The sequence below is a fragment of the Olea europaea genome, chromosome 11, assembly GCF_002742605.1.
Source record: "Olea europaea var. sylvestris chromosome 11, O_europaea_v1, whole genome shotgun sequence".
In the NCBI taxonomy this organism is placed as follows: Eukaryota; Viridiplantae; Streptophyta; class Magnoliopsida; order Lamiales; family Oleaceae; genus Olea; species Olea europaea.
In genome coordinates this window covers 11,804,278-11,820,702 of record NC_036247.1, presented here as the reverse complement: position 1 = coordinate 11,820,702, position 16,425 = coordinate 11,804,278, and the positions used below count along the sequence as shown (strand labels likewise).

General features: G+C 30.5%; 2 protein-coding genes across 2 annotated transcripts in view; both read right to left on the bottom strand.

Annotated features, from left to right (window-relative positions):
* Positions 1 to 13,664: 13,664 nt before the first annotated feature.
* Positions 13,665 to 15,527, bottom strand: LOC111404898 (bidirectional sugar transporter N3-like). Its single transcript, XM_023033627.1, has 6 exons — positions 15,290 to 15,527; positions 14,953 to 14,989; positions 14,647 to 14,857; positions 14,397 to 14,555; positions 14,171 to 14,290; positions 13,665 to 14,084 (listed from the first exon to the last, which is right to left on the bottom strand). The coding sequence occupies exons 1-6, from the start codon at positions 15,339 to 15,341 to the stop codon at positions 13,788 to 13,790; spliced, it is 876 nt and encodes a 291-aa protein (XP_022889395.1). The 5' UTR covers positions 15,342 to 15,527; the 3' UTR covers positions 13,665 to 13,787.
* A 528-nt stretch (positions 15,528 to 16,055) lies between these two features.
* LOC111404467 (serine/threonine-protein kinase PBS1-like) overlaps positions 16,056 to 16,425 on the bottom strand; it is a 5,103-nt gene continuing 4,733 nt past the window's right edge. The window contains exon 5 of the mRNA XM_023033269.1: positions 16,056 to 16,078. Within this exon, the coding sequence (XP_022889037.1) occupies positions 16,056 to 16,078 (23 nt within the window). The remainder of the gene's footprint in view (positions 16,079 to 16,425) is intronic.

Genomic DNA, 16,425 nt, shown 5'->3' with positions numbered 1-16,425 from the left:
TAAAAAAAAAAAAAAAGTCATATAATATATGCTTTATGGGTCTTCAACATTTTATAAGTGTGGCTGCTTATAATCTTTCACTTATGACATTCATATTCTCGACATTTTAATGTGCAAGAGCATAAAAATAGTCAAAATTATTTTTTAAACTAAAAATAAAAGGTCATTTTTTAACTTATATTAAATAATTGTTCTTTTAGTACAAAATGCCCTTTTAGTCCCGTTTGGCCTCAGTCTCTTTCATTTTTTTCTCATTTATTTTCAACCATATAATCTTTTATAAAATAATATTACACACATTCATTTTCAACCACATATTTTTTAAAAAATATACATTAAAATTTGAAAAAACACATTTTTTCAAAAAATATATATTAAAATTTGAAAAAAAAAATAGGGGCCAAACAGGAGCTTAATTACACATCATGTGCTTGTTTGTATGATCATTTAAAATTTAAAATTGATATTTTTCGTCGTTGTAAATATTTGGTACACAGTGTTAAAAGTTGATAATATAAGTGCATAAAATGAAACTTTATAACATAACTGCCACTTTTATAAGAGACTAGAGACCTTAGGAGTTATTAATTCTAATTACAATTGATTTATTTATTGAACGATTTTATTTGTAAGGGAATTATTTTGTTTAAATAAATTTATTTTTATAAGATTCTCAATCAATAATTTTGTCTTTTCTATTTCTATGTATCAAAAAGTCATAATGACGATTACTTAACGACGGTGTCTTATGTTTGTTCCCATTGACTTCAACGGTCAAGGCTCTCATATGATATTGTCGGAATAATTACAGTTTAGATGTGTTCATCCATTTGTTGGGTCAAAATCAAAACCGAGTGAACTTGGTCCACTTGGTAAACGGGTTAAAAATACTTATATTGTTCCCCTTTTTTTTTTTTTTTCCTTTTTTCTAAGAATGTCCATGTTTTCATGCATTTTTCGAATTATTGTTCATCACACTTGAGCCCATGTTCGAGCCCCGTTATTTGGCAGAAAATATATTTTAAAATAGTAGATTGGTGGAGAATGTATGAATAAAAAATAAGAAAAATTTTAGATTTGTATATAATATTATTGTATTGAAAAATGTATGATTGAAAAGAAGATAAATAAAGTATAATTTGAAAATAATGGAAATCAAACAAGGGTTGAAATTTTATATATCAAACTTGAACATTGGTCCGCTAATTCATTAGATGTCTACAAAACTCGATATTTTCCATCCATCAAACTAGTCCTTGTTTGAGCTCCATTATAAAAAGAAATTTTAGAAAAATGCTTTATGAAATAGTATAATGTATGGTTAAAAAAGAAGGATTTTTTTTTATTTACATGTAATATTATTTTATTAAAAACATGAAGTTGAAAATAAGAGAGAAAAAAATGTATTAAAATTTTAACGAGTGTCATACAAGAGCTAAAGACTATTTACAACATCCACCCATTCCAAAATTTCCTTCGTTTCTTTAGAAATTCTTTGTTTTTATATTCAAAATTCTGTCATGATATCAAACCACCAATTCTAGACTCAACATATTTAAGCCATAAGCCCACCGTGGGATGATCGAGTTAATGGAGTAGGTGAGCGCGGAGGCCTTTGCTCACGAGTTCAATTCCCCTTACCAACACTTTTTCGGTTGAACCTGTTGCACCAAGCTTGTCTAGTGCGGTTTACCTGACTGGCGTGGTTTGTAGGCTATTACGTCAGTCCGAGAGTTTATCTAGTGCGTACCCAAAGACTAACGACTGCGGATTCCTCCGTCATATAAATAAAATAAAAATCCATATTTAAGCCATATCTTTCCTTAATTCATTGTCCCAAATACTCAAAAATGCATAAAAACATGGAAATTCAAATTTACAAAAAAACCATGATAGTACAAATTTTTTCTCTTAAATTTATATCCTAAATTCTATCTTCTTTAGCTCATTTGAGACTCATCAAATCCTTCCAAAAAATTTATATCAAAATATTACTTTTACAATACTTATAAAATATTTTAAAATAACGTACAATGCATATTCAACTCTGATATATAGCAATATTGCAAATTAGATTCAAGTAATATCGACCAATTCATTTTTCCATTTGCCCAAGAAATTTCCACAACTAGTTACCGTTCGATAGGGTATGTTTCAGGATTTAGTTTCACAAAAAAGACAATATTTTGGTGTTTTTGGGGTATTATGATGTAAATTGGGATCAAACTATAAGGGTGTTATAGTCCTTTAAGGCCAAACAAGGGGTATTGTAATCCACTGTTAGGGGTATAAAATTTTGGTCCTAGATGCAAATATTTCAAATTTTGGTCAATTTTAATAATGGGGTGTCAAAATTCTATATTCCTTTTATACATAATTAGCATGTAATTGCAGGTGAATTTGTAAGAATGTTGTGACAATATTTCAAGAAAATTTTGAAAGCAATCAATAGTTATCTATTGATTTTTCAGAGGACGTTTATTCAGATACAAAAAACTTAAAATGTATAAGAAATACAAATATTTAAGATAACATCATTTAACATTCTCATAAATTCGCATAAAAAAGAAATCCCATTTTGTGTCACATCAAAATCAATTCTTCCAATTTTTATTTTTTATATTTTTTAATCCGATTGTAAGTGTAAACTATGAATCTACAAAATACACTTTTGAAATTATATCCCGTTGCAAAATTTTTATTCACATGTGATGATAGTTTATCGGTATTAATGTCGCACAATCCCAATCCGCAGCCTCATTATCTTTATATTAAAAGAATATTATACTGCAAAACCATTCTAATCGCGTTTGTTTAACAAACAATTAAATTATGATGTACATTTTATTTTAAACAGCTATGCACATTGCATGATTGTAATACACATTTGTGTTTGCTTAGTTTATAAAAAAAATTTGATTGTTTTTTCAATACACACACATATATGGACTGCATTATATCATGAAAAAATAACATTAAAAAATCATCGATCATTATCGATATACCTTATTAACAATTAAACATTGCTACTCTACATAACGTGTTATTGCTGACAACCAGTTACGATTGATTTGCAATGTCTATTATTATTCCTCATAATTGACAACTCTAGTAAAAAACTGAAAAAAATCAAAAAGGTTCCCTTTTCATATTTTCACGGCTATTCCTGTCAAGAATATATTTGGCTCAATTCGGTCAAAATTTGATTAATGATTTTGAGCCAAACTTTGACTCATCCAAATTTATAATAATAATAATAATATATTAAATATCACATCAAGTGATAATCATTTTTTAAACGATTATATCCTCACTATAATTCAAATATTTCAATAATGCCCTTCTTTTCGTTTTTAATGTATATTTAATTTATTAATCATTTGAATCATTTGAACAATATCATCATTAATTATTTTGTTAACTATTTATTTATAATGAATGTGACACATTTATTATCTTACTTTTTGTTTTTAATATGCATTTAATCTACAATATAGTAAATATCATATCAAATGAGAATAAATTTTTGGACGATTTTAACCTTATTGTAATTCAATTATTTCAATATTACCTTCTTTATTATTTTTCAGTATGTACTTAATTATTCCAATAATTCCCTAATTTTCATTTTTCAATATGTATTTAATTTATTAATTATTTGAACAATATTATCATCATTTTTTTGTCAATTATTTAGTTATGATGATATATATTAGACATATTTATTGCCTTACTTTTCGTTTTTCAATATGTCTTTAATTTATTTAATCATATTTAACAAATTTACTACATTTTCAAATATTATTTTTATAACACCTATAAAGTATTTCAAAATAACGTGCAACACACATTTAATTATGACTAGTTGATGCAAATACCTGATTCTTCCCATGAACGTTAAGAATTGGTTCGCTTTAAAACTTTCTTTATTTTTCTTTTGAAAAGTGGAGGCATCTTTACAAATTAGACTATATGATGAAGCAACTAGGAAAACGAATAATACAGATTAAGTTGAAATATCTAGAAAGCAATAAAATTCTACAATAACCATCTTTATGTTGCAAAGTATTCAATATTTATTTATTTCTAAAATATATGGGGCATCCTTTTGAGAAAACATTTTGAAAAGAACCTAAAGTAGTAAAAAAATTAATAATAATAATAATACACGTTCAAAAATTTCTGAAAAGAAGTCTTCCGCATTAGTCGAGTCATAATCCAATTGCATTCCTAGTTTCAAGTTTCAAAATAGAAAATACGAAGATAAATATAATAAAATTTAGCAAGATATGTTTTGCCCATGCCATCTTGAATAGAGTAACTTGTTAGTACATGTTTGACAAGGCTTTTGAAAAAGCCAAAAAATGCTTCTAAAATTAAGAAAATACTTTTGATTCTATTTGGATAAATTTTTTGAAAGTATTCTATCTTGCTAGAAGTTTCAAAGAAAACTTCTACAAGAAGTGAGCACTTAGTACTCGTTTGTTACGAATTAAAAGTTAATTAAAATCAATTTTTTGACCGTTATTTCACTATTTCAGCTGTCATTTTTGAATTCTTCACTCACAGATAGAACCCACTTTATCTTTAATGGTCAAAAATCAATTATCAAAATCTCCACCAAACCAGCTCTAGTAAATTTTCTACATGATGTAAAATAGTTAACCTTTCAAGACAAAATCTCATGTCTATAGAACCCACTAAGCTCAAACAAACAATTCAATATATTTAAAGATCAAACAAGTTACCATCTTGGAGGCATATTAGGGGTATAATCTCACATCTTTCAAATATAAATGACATTAGCAAGCAAGTCTGTCAGGGATCCCCGCCAACGAAACCCAAGAAAATTTAGCAAACGCGAAAAATAAGAAATGCAGAAAATAAATTTCTATACGGCTACTTTTACAAGCACAAGGACAAGACTTCGAAACCGATTCGTACATCCATAAAGAACCAACTTTTTAACAAAATTTCTATAGAAAACACACTCTTTAAGTCTTAAGTAGCAAGTACAGTACATAAAAATTAGTAATACCGAAAAAGTTAAAGCCGGGGCACATGCTCCCTTAGCTGCACGAACAATATCTTCCACCTATCAATCCATTATAACAATTAGAAAGGTAAGGCAATGATCAGTAGCTGGTCCAAGAGGATGATTAACCACACAGGGACTGAGACGCAGCCTAGATTCCCACGGGAGGCAACAATGAGAAATTTTCCGCAATGGGCGAAAGTCTGACGGAGCAATGCCGTGTGGAGGTACAAGGTCCACAGATCTTGAACTTCTTTTCCTCGAGAAGAATCACTGACGATATCTAATGAATAAGTATCAACTAACTCTGTGTTAGCAATTGCGGTAAGACAGAGAATGCAAGCGTTATCCAAAATGATTGGGTGTAAAGCGTTTGTAGGTGACTTTTTAAATTCACCGTCAAGTCCCAGGGCTCAACCCTGGATAGGAGCAATAGTTTCCGGTTATCCATCATGATTTTACAAGACAATTGGAAATCTCAAAAGCCCATGAAATCAATATAATCTAGATGTAGAGTAAGGGTGTTGAACCGGAACCTGCGGGAGAGTCTTTCTCTCAAGATTAGCCGCGTGAGGCAGGGGCACTTCTGCTCCAGCGATTAAAGAAACACAATGCATATTTCGCAATGATTCATTAAAATATCATGTCCAAAACCTCGTTAGTATATGCATGCGCATTCATATGTATGCAAATCTACATAAACCATGTGATACTCAAGTACACAGAAGCCAAACCATATTTCAGCGCCAACTTGAGGAAATCCTTCTTCAACAGTTACTAGCCTGTTTGTTTTGTTAACAGAAGCATTAATTGTGGATCTGTCGAGTGGCCTAATTGAGCGCAGATTTATCACCTGTGAGGAAAGGAAGAAGCAGGTAAGAGAGACCCCGAAGTCCTTGGTGATAACAAGGCCAGTGAAAAAAACTGGATAAAGCAACATTCAATCATTCAGTCACAATTAATAAACCTCGGCTTCTATCCCATCCTTTGCAAGTATCTCAGCAGCCTGAACAGTAACAAAGTTCCATTAAGAGATGATAAATAACTCGGAATAGCTTATTAGGTTACAAAGTAGAGTTCAAGAAAATTATATAATTAACGGAGGAAATCAAATTGTCAGTCTACATATGCAAATGGCAGAGAATTGTGAAAGGTATAATCCCGCTAAGAGGAAGACCTGCGAGGATATAATTTATGTAAATCTACTGATTACTAAGAGATCAAATCTTCATTTGAAATATCTAATTCTGTAATGAGTGGTTAACTAATGAGACAAATGCTGAACATGAATTATACAAACCTTGTAGATATAGAGACGTGTCACAAAACTATAGTATCAAAGAAATTTTACAGGAATCATACTATAAGTACAAAATTTTTTGACAGAAAAATCTTACAGACAACATATGACACGACATCATTGAAATATAGAAAAAAAAGGGAAAATAAACAGTTCACTTACTTTTGCCACGTCCTTGTCGGTACAAATTCTGTTAAATTTTTCTTGTACTTATGGCTTTATTGATTTTATAGAGTAACAAAGATCACAAATGCTATAATGGGATAAAAGAATATATTGTAATCCTCATTCGCAATCCTTCCATTTAGAACAAAGAGGCTATCAATTGAATTCCAATTGAATTAACACTAAAATCGACTTTTTTAAGGAGAGTTTGAACCCTAATATAGGTGATCATCAGCTAGATAGAATATGTCATACTGCATGTAACAAGATGGTATCTAGACTACAAGTCAGCTATTGTTTCGACCTTTCAGTAAATGGTGATCAACAATCTGATTACAGGTAAAGGAATTGCCATTATTCATGGCATAGGCTTCATCTATTTATTTTTCATTTCTACATCTCCTGTTGGGAGTTTTGATTATTTGCTCAACACGTGGGTACGTATTTGAACGAAGAAAATTTAGAAATAAAAGAAACAAGAAACCAGCATTGCAACATTAAATGTCATAAACTCAACAACAGGTCTAAGTCCATAAGAAGCAGCACCAACATCAATCACAGCTGAGGTGTCTTTAATGCGATGTTTGACATTATTATTTGAAAATTCTTTTTTTTTTTTACATACTCATTTTCAGTTATATATTTATACAATTAAATATTTTGTACGTAAATTAAAATTTTCCTATTTTGCAACCACACGTTCTCCTAAAAATCACTATTTAAAATATCATTTTCCTCAAATAATGATTGTCAAATAGGATTTAATGTTTAGCTTGTAACTTAGGTTGACAGCAATTAATTATTTTAATGTTTTAGTGGATAGGTAATTTTTTTTTTTTTTTTTTGTCGTGATAGATCATATTATATAGAATTTAATGAATTAAACATGACGATCTATTTATTAGAGATCAATATCGTGTTAATAATAATTGTTTTAACTTACTCATTACCTAAAATGGCAATTTATAGAAAGCTTAGCATGCTCTTTTATATATATGAGGGTGTTTAGGAGATATTTTTATGTAAAAATATATTTTTGAATAGTAAATTGATGGAAAATGTGTGGTTAAAAAATAAGAAATTTTTTTTGATTTACATGTAATATTATTTTAATAGAGAATGTGTGGTTGAAAAGAAGAGAGAGAAAAATACATTTTAAAAAAAATGGACACCAAACGAGGCTATATATATATATATATATCTTTACTCTCTTAAAAGAGATGCTTTTGTTACTATTCATTTATGTCACAGCCGTTTTCACACTTGAATCCAATTTATCCTGTTTTGCTACAGTAGTTTATCCTTTTTTTTTCCTCCTTTACATTGTTTTCCCACTTTACACTTGAAAATCCCACCTTACACTAATTAACACATTGAGGGCTTAATGGTCACTTACGCCCATAGTTGTTGACTTTGCACAGACAAGTTTTTTTTTTTTAATTTTAATTTTAATTTTTTTAATTATACTATTAATATATTTTTTTGTAAACTTTTTAATAAACGCGTTTAATGTAACTTTAACTATTTTCGATATTCATTTAGATCAATTCGATGAGTCCATAATATAGTTCTCGAAACGAGTTCGATAAAATATAGACAATATATTTTTTATAGATGTTGCGTTACAAAAAAATGACGAGTTATACGTATTTTTTAAATTTGACGTCAAACTATAATTGGGGATTTGGAAGGAAAAACGGCGAAATTTGACCTCGAAAACGATGTCCACCAAGCGAAGCTAGGTGGCCATGACGTGCGTGTCGAAAAGAGCTTTCTGAATTGGGGTCATGGGCTCAATTCCGATAACTGTAGCAAAACTTATAGCCAAATTAAAATAATAATAATAATAATAATAAATTTAGAAAAAAATAAGTCAGTAAGGATAAAAAAAAAAGTAAAATTAGGCACTCCGCGCGCGAAGTGCCTGAATTCAAAATTAAAATTTTTTTTTACTTATATTTTTGTGTTCATTTTCAAGCTCATTACGGAATATCAAATAAAGTCGAAATATTATATTCTTAATATCGTTTTGAAGTATTCGCGACATAGTATTGCACGTCGTTCACGGTGCGTGAAACGGTCAATCATAGCAAATATTATCGGACGTCAAAATAGATATGTTCAAACTATATTTCGAAATTTTCGATAACGAGCTAACTTTAAAAATTTATCGATGACTGTGCAATAATCGAATCGATAAATATTTTACATTTTCTCGAAACTCATTCTGAGAACTATATCGTAGAGATATCGAATGATTTAAATAGATATCAAAAGTAGTTAAACGGATATTAAACGTATGTGTCAAAAAATACGAATAATTCGTTTCACAGACAAGTTTTTTTTTAATTTTAATTTTAATTTTTTTAATTGTACTATTAATATATTTTTTTGTAAACTTTTTAAGAAACGCGTTTGATGTAACTTTAACTATTTTCAATATTCATTTAGATCAATTCGATGAGTCCATAATATAGTTCTCGAAGCGAGTTCGATAAAATGTGGACAATATATTTTTTATAGATGTTGCGTTACAAAAAAATGACGAGTTATACGTATTTTTTAAATTTGACGTCAAACTATAATTGGGGATTTGGAAGGAAAAACGGCGAAATTTGACCTCGAAAACGATGTCCACCAAGCGAAGCTAGGTGGCTATGACGTGCGTGTCGAAAAGAGCTTTCTGAATTGGGGTCATGGGCTCAATTCCGATAACTGTAGCAAAACTTATAGCCAAATTAAAATAATAATAATAATAATAATAAATTTAGAAAAAAATAAGTCCGTAAGGATAAAAAAAAAAGTAAAATTAGACACTCCGCGCAGCGCGGAGTGCCTGAATTCAAAATTAAAATTTTTTTTTACTTATATTTTTGTGTTCATTTTCAAGCTCATTACAGAATATCAAATAAAGTCGAAATATTATATTCTTAATATCGTTTTGAAGTATTCGCGACATAGTATTGCACGTCGTTCACAGTGCGTGAAACGGTCAATCATAGCAAATATTATCGGATGTCAAAATAGATATGTTCAAACTATATTTCAAAATTTTCGATAATGAGCTAACTTTAAAAATTTATCGACGACTGTACAATAATCGAATCGATAAATATTTTACATTTTCTCGAAACTCATTCTGAGAACTATATCGTAGAGATATCGAATGATTTAAATAAATATCAAAAGTAGTTAAACAGATATTAAACGTATGTGTTAAAAAATACGAATAATTCGTTTCACAGACAAGTTTTTTTTTTAATTTTAATTTTAATTTTTTTAATTGTACTATTAATATATTTTTTTTGTAAACTTTTTAAGAAACGCGTTTGATGTAACTTTAACTATTTTCGATATTCATTTAGATCAATTCGATGAGTCCATAATATAGTTCTCGAAGCGAGTTCGATAAAATATAGACAATATATTTTTTATAGATGTTGCGTTACAAAAAAATGACGAGTTATACGTATTTTTTAAATTTGACGTCAAACTATAATTGGGGATTTGGAAGGAAAAACGGCGAAATTTGACCTCGAAAACGATGTCCACCAAGCGAAGCTAGGTGGCCATGACGTGCGTGTCGAAAAGAGCTTTCTGAATTGGGGTCATGGGCTCAATTCCGATAACTGTAGCAAAACTTATAGCCAAATTAAAATAATAATAATAATAATAATAATAAATTTAGAAAAAAATAAGTCAGTAAGGATAAAAAAAAAAAGTAAAATTAGGCACTCCGCGCGCGAAGTGCCTGAATTCAAAATTAAAATTTTTTTTTTACTTATATTTTTGTGTTCATTTTCAAGCTCATTACGGAATATCAAATAAAGTCGAAATATTATATTCTTAATATCGTTTTGAAGTATTCGCGACATAGTATTGTACGTCGTTCACGGTGCGTGAAACGGTCAATCATAGCAAATATTATCGGACGTCAAAATAGATATGTTCAAACTATATTTCGAAATTTTCGGTAATGAGCTAACTTTAAAAATTTATCGACGACTGTACAATAATCGAATCGATAAATATTTTACATTTTCTCGAAACTCATTCTGAGAACTATATCGTAGAGATATCGAATGATTTAAATAAATATCAAAAGTAGTTAAACGGATATTAAACATATGTGTTAAAAAATACGAATAATTCGTTTCACAGACAAGTTTTTTTTTAATTTTAATTTTAATTTTTTTAATTGTACTATTAATATATTTTTTTTGTAAACTTTTTAAGAAACGCGTTTGATGTAACTTTAACTACTTTCGATATTCATTTAGATCAATTCGATGAGTCCATAATATAGTTCTCGAAACGAGTTCGATAAAATATAGACAATATATTTTTTATAGATGTTGCGTTACAAAAAAAATGATGAGTTATACGTATTTTTTAAATTTGACGTCAAACTATAATTGGGGATTTGGAAGGGAAAACGGCGAAATTTGACCTCGAAAACGATGTCCGCCAAGCGAAGCTAGGTGGCCATGACGTGCGTGTTGAAAAGAGCTTTCTGAATTGGGGTCATGGGCTCAATTCCGATAACTGTAGCAAAACTTATAGTCAAATTAAAATAATAATAATAATAATAATAAATTTAGAAAAAAATAAGTCCGTAAGAAAAAAAAAGAATAAAATTAGACACTCCGTGCTGCGTGGAGTGCCTGCCAGTGAGCCCTCCGCGCTGTGCGGAGTGCCTGAATTCAAATTTTTAATTTTTTTTTACTTATGTTTTTGTGTTTATTTTCAGGCTCATTACGAAATATCAAATGAAGTCGAAATATTATATTCTTAATATCGTTTTGAAGTACTCGTGACATAGTATTGCACGTCGTTCACGGTGCGTGAAACGGTCAATCATAGCAAATGTTATCGGACGTCAAAGTAGGTATGTTCAAACTATATTTCGAAATTTTCGATAACAAGCTAACTTTAAAAATTTATCAACGACTGTGCGATAATCGAATCGATAAATATTTCACATTTTCTCGAAACTCATTTTGAGAACTATATCGTAGAGATATCGAATGATTTAAATAGATATCAAAAGTAGTTAAACGGATATTAAACGTATGTGTTAAAAAATACGAATAATTCGTTTTTCTTAAAAAAAATCAATTATTTTATTACTATTTCGAAATTTTCGATAACAAGTTAACTTTAAAAATTCGTCGACGATTGTACGATAGTCGAATCGATAAATGTTTTACATTCTCTCAAAACTCATTTTGAGAACTATATCGTAGAGATATCGAATGATCTAAATAAATATCGAAAATAGTTAAACGGAGATTAAACGTACGTGTTAAAAATGCATTTTTTTAAAAAAAATTATTTCTTTATTCCTTTTTAATTCTTTTTTGTTTGACATCAAATTGGTTTTTTTTTTTTTTTTTGGTTTTGACGTAAAATTTTTTAATAATCATTCTTTTATGTAAAAAATTGTATTAGATTATTTTAAAAATTAATTTATCAAGAAGAAAAAGTAACAATAAGAAAAAAAATTCCTACAAATTATCGAATTTTTTTTATATATAAAATTTTTTTAGATGTTAAAATAATTAAGATGAAAAATTTGTTGGCTCAATTTCTTGTTGCTATAATTTAAATGTATTTTTTCAAACATTATTATTCTAGTCTAAGTGATTATTTTACTTATAAATGATGTATTTGATAATACTATATTCAATATAAATAAGTCGTTTAATTAATCGAATCATTTTTTTTATTGTTGAATATCTAATTGATATAATTAAATTGTTTAATTAATCGAATCAATTTTTTATTGTTTGCAGTCTCCCTTTGTTACCTTATTTAATATGCTAATATCTCCTTTTATAAAATTCAAGCCATGCATTGCATGGCACAAGACTAATATATATATAAACCACTGTTATGGTGATGTATGGTGGTAAGTTGGTGTGTTCTAATGCAGTATAGCAATCAATTAAGCAAATTTTATTAAAAATTGAGATATAGAGAATGACATTTGAAAACAAGTTCTTGTTTGGTGTCGTTCAAAATTAGGAATGGCAAAAAAATTCGTCCCGAACGAGTTGGCAAGGCGCCAATGCCCAGCCCCTTGAAGAAAAAGTAAAAAAAAATTAAAAATAATTTTATTTCTAGATAATTCATCCTTTAAAAATCCATTTTGAATTTGTATTTTATTTTTTAATAATAACATAATTCGAAATGTTGAAAATGTAAAAAAAAATAAGCGAGGCAACAAGTGGGACAAAAAGTTGCGTCGTTCCTGCCTCGCCTTGTCTAAGGCAGGGTGTGGGGTGGGGCGGGCTTAGGGCCAAACGGGCCTTGAACCTGCCCTGTTGCGATCACTACTCAAAATCTTGAAAAAAAATTAAGTTAAGATTAACAATTAATTTTAACCATATATTTTATGTGATCCACAACTTTTTCTCAACTTTTCAATCACACACTTCACTGGATTTTATTAAAATATGCTATAAATTTAATTTTTAACTACACTAAACTAAACAGGGAGTAAATTCAAATTCAGTGACTCAATTGCAATAATTTTAATTTTAGTAATTCAATTGAGATTTTGCTGAAAGTTCAATGACCTCTAATGAAATTTACCAATTAAATGCAAAATAAAGAAAGAAGCCAGTTTAAATATTATTGGAAACATTGATTACCATGGATTGGCTGTTTTCATTTATCTAATATAGTAATATATGTCATGAGCTAAACACTTATCGTTAAAAAAAAATGTGCCAGAATGATAGTTGGATAATAATACCTTTAAAGAAGTCACCGTGCCCAAAACAAGTGACTCGTTTTTAAGAAATCAACATTTTTTATCTAGTGGAGGCCAACACGGGCCGGGATGATAGTTTAAGAATTTAAAAGCCACAAAAATTGATTAAGGACCCAAGTGCTTTATTCTGAAAATGTGGGGGTTGCGATGACAAATTTTCCAACAGTAGAAATAATGTGAGAAAGTTACAAATCATCCACCAAGAAGGTTTAAAATCGCACGTCAGTCTTACTCACATGGAATTAGTTACCAGTGAATGCAAATTGGCAGTTAAACTTTAGGTGAAGAACAGCAAAACCCTTTAATTCTTTTGAGGACTCTCCATGAATTCTCTTTGCGTTTCAAATTTTAAACCACATATCCTATTGTAAATCGAGAGAGGGAGATGAAGAATGTGATGTCGTTACATTTTTCATATCTTAGTAAATGCGCGACATCAATGTGTAATGTGCTGACGTGCCAAAAAATGTATTGAGACGATAATCTAGATGACAACAAATGTGAGATTGTTAAGGCGCACAGATAACAAGTACTGGTGTATCCAAATTCACTTGGGTGCAGGGTTCAACATTTAATTCACAAGGCACACAAGTTTCCATGTTATCGTCTTCTTCGACATCCTTCTTGTCCTCGTCTTGGCTTGTTTCATTCTTACTCGCACATTTTTGGAAATCAATTCCTAACATCATGATGTTTATAACATGCTCGGGCAAATTTTTCTCCTCCATAACTGGTTTTGCATTCCTAAAGAGTCCATACAATAGCATCTGAAGCAGCCCCAAGAAGAACCCGATAACGTTCGGAAGCTACACACATTGGAATACAAAACGAATGATTAAAACCGATAATTATACGGTCTAGCGAAAATAAAGTCGAGTTTTTATTTACTCACAGTAATGCATATATCCTTTAGAAATAGACCATAAGCAAACCATGTGATGGCACTCACTGTCAGGAAAAATGACAAGCCGAATGGCATGAATTCAACACTGCGAGTTCGAACAACTTGAAACTGTTGGAAATTAGATGAAAACAAACGTTGTCATAGTTCAGAATCAACTACAAAACATAGTCAAACATGTGCCTGTATAGAGGCAGGTTGTAGTTAGTTAAGTCACCACAATGCTTAGGGGTGCTGCGAAAACGCAGACAGAAACCGCAACACAAATCCATCCCACAATACCAACGCGATGTTGATTGAAAACAAAGAGGGCAAGTAGAAATATCAGAGAAAATAGCCCTATATTCAAAGAAGCCAATAGCTTTATTGTGTGAATCTGCGAATCATAACACATTTGAGAACAGCTTATTTCAGTTTTCGAATCAAATGCCAAATATTTGAACTTGGAGGTCACCATACTTACGTACCCTGGCCTTTTTTGAAGCGTAAAGAAGGTAGAAGAAGATGTAAATTGCCTCAATAATGCATCCAAAGGAGTTGATGGAGACGAGGAGAAATGCATTTGTCTTGAGAAATGAGTACAGTAGCCAAAGCATGGCAGCAAATAGTGCTACTACATATGGTAGAGATTGGAATCCCATTGTTGATTTTTCTCTGTAGATTCGTATGAATGTAGGCCTGCAATCAAATTAAAGGCACACTGCCGTCTTACTCCATAATTATTTTTTTTCTTTTTCTCAATTTTGCAGAAATTAGGAAAACGTGGTACTTACAAAGGAGCAAGGTATACCAAGACAGAAACGATGTTACCTGACCCGAAGAAGAAACTTGTCATTATGATAATCCAAATGGAAGACTCCTAAGAAATTTTTGCGTGAAATAAAGACGAAAAACCTTATTAAGGGAAGGTTGATCATGCAAATAGTTTTGTAGCATGAATATGGAAATAATTAAACGGTACATCACCTACAATAAACTCCTAATCTGATCATTTAATTATAGCTATGTAAGCATTCTAAAACTGATTAATTTGGGGTTAAGAAGCTTCTTGATTGGAAGGAGTTAAAGGAGAGGACGAGAAACCAGTGAAAAATCTGTCAGCATTTTTACCTAAGACACCAAATGCAAACACCCACGGGTGGTGAAGGTCAAAAATAGGCATCACTGTGATAATAGAAGAACAACCTCGTGCAAATGGTAAGCGAAGGTATCGAAATGGGATTTCAATGGCGACTATTTATATATGAGGTGATGAAAGAGAGAATGAAACTCATATTTGTTGCGTGATAACTAGGATCATAGTAGGTGGCATACGATAAAATCATTCACCAAAAAATGATAACTCTTAGCCTCACGTGCATTTGCACTTGCATGGAGCGCATGAAACTGCTATGTACCAATTGCCAAATGCAATTTGACAGTGTAATTCATTGTTGTATATAGACAAAGTTTCCTGTATCAAGTTCCATATCCACATTCATGGATTATTGTGGGAAGCATGAGAGATTTTTTGACTCTAGTAATGGTCTCAGTTGTGATCGTTAAGATATATGGTTAGATTGTTTGTTCTAGTTTTATGCTTCGAAACAGTATATCGTGCATTCGAAGTCGAGTTTAAGCAGTTAACAAAAAATTTTAGTTCAACCATTTTGAAACCCACATTTCCATGGTAACATTCAGAGCCCTTGCTGACTTTCTAGATTGTGCAAAGGCCGATAAAGACAAGGGGAAGTTTTTTTCATAAACCAATCAAATACAACACTTTAAACAGAAAACAAAATCAGTTTGCTTAGAACATCAAAAGTGAAACAGGCAATGAGTTCTCATCAAGAAGAAACCAAGGCATGTAAATTGTTTTCATGTTGTAACATGTTGATTAGCTGATGTTACACAAGATGACTACAAACGGGATGTGCTTTTATAGAAGAATTCTACAGCAGCCACAGAAGTATCCCTCCAGGTGTTCATTCCCAAAATTTTTCAATTCGTCCACTACCTGTGTATGTATATGTACACTCTTAACGATCCACTTCATTTTACAAAAATAGGGGGTTGGGGGGAACAAGTTTTTAAAAAACGAACAGAAAAAAAGGCCCTATGTCTCTTCCTTCGAGCTTTGACACTGGTACCTTAAACAAGTTCCAACTGCCAGTACTTGAGTTGGAAGTTCAGCAAGGTGGATGCTTCTACGCAAGTTCAAAGCCAAGGTGGAAAATGGAGCCTAATAATGTATATAAGGTACTACC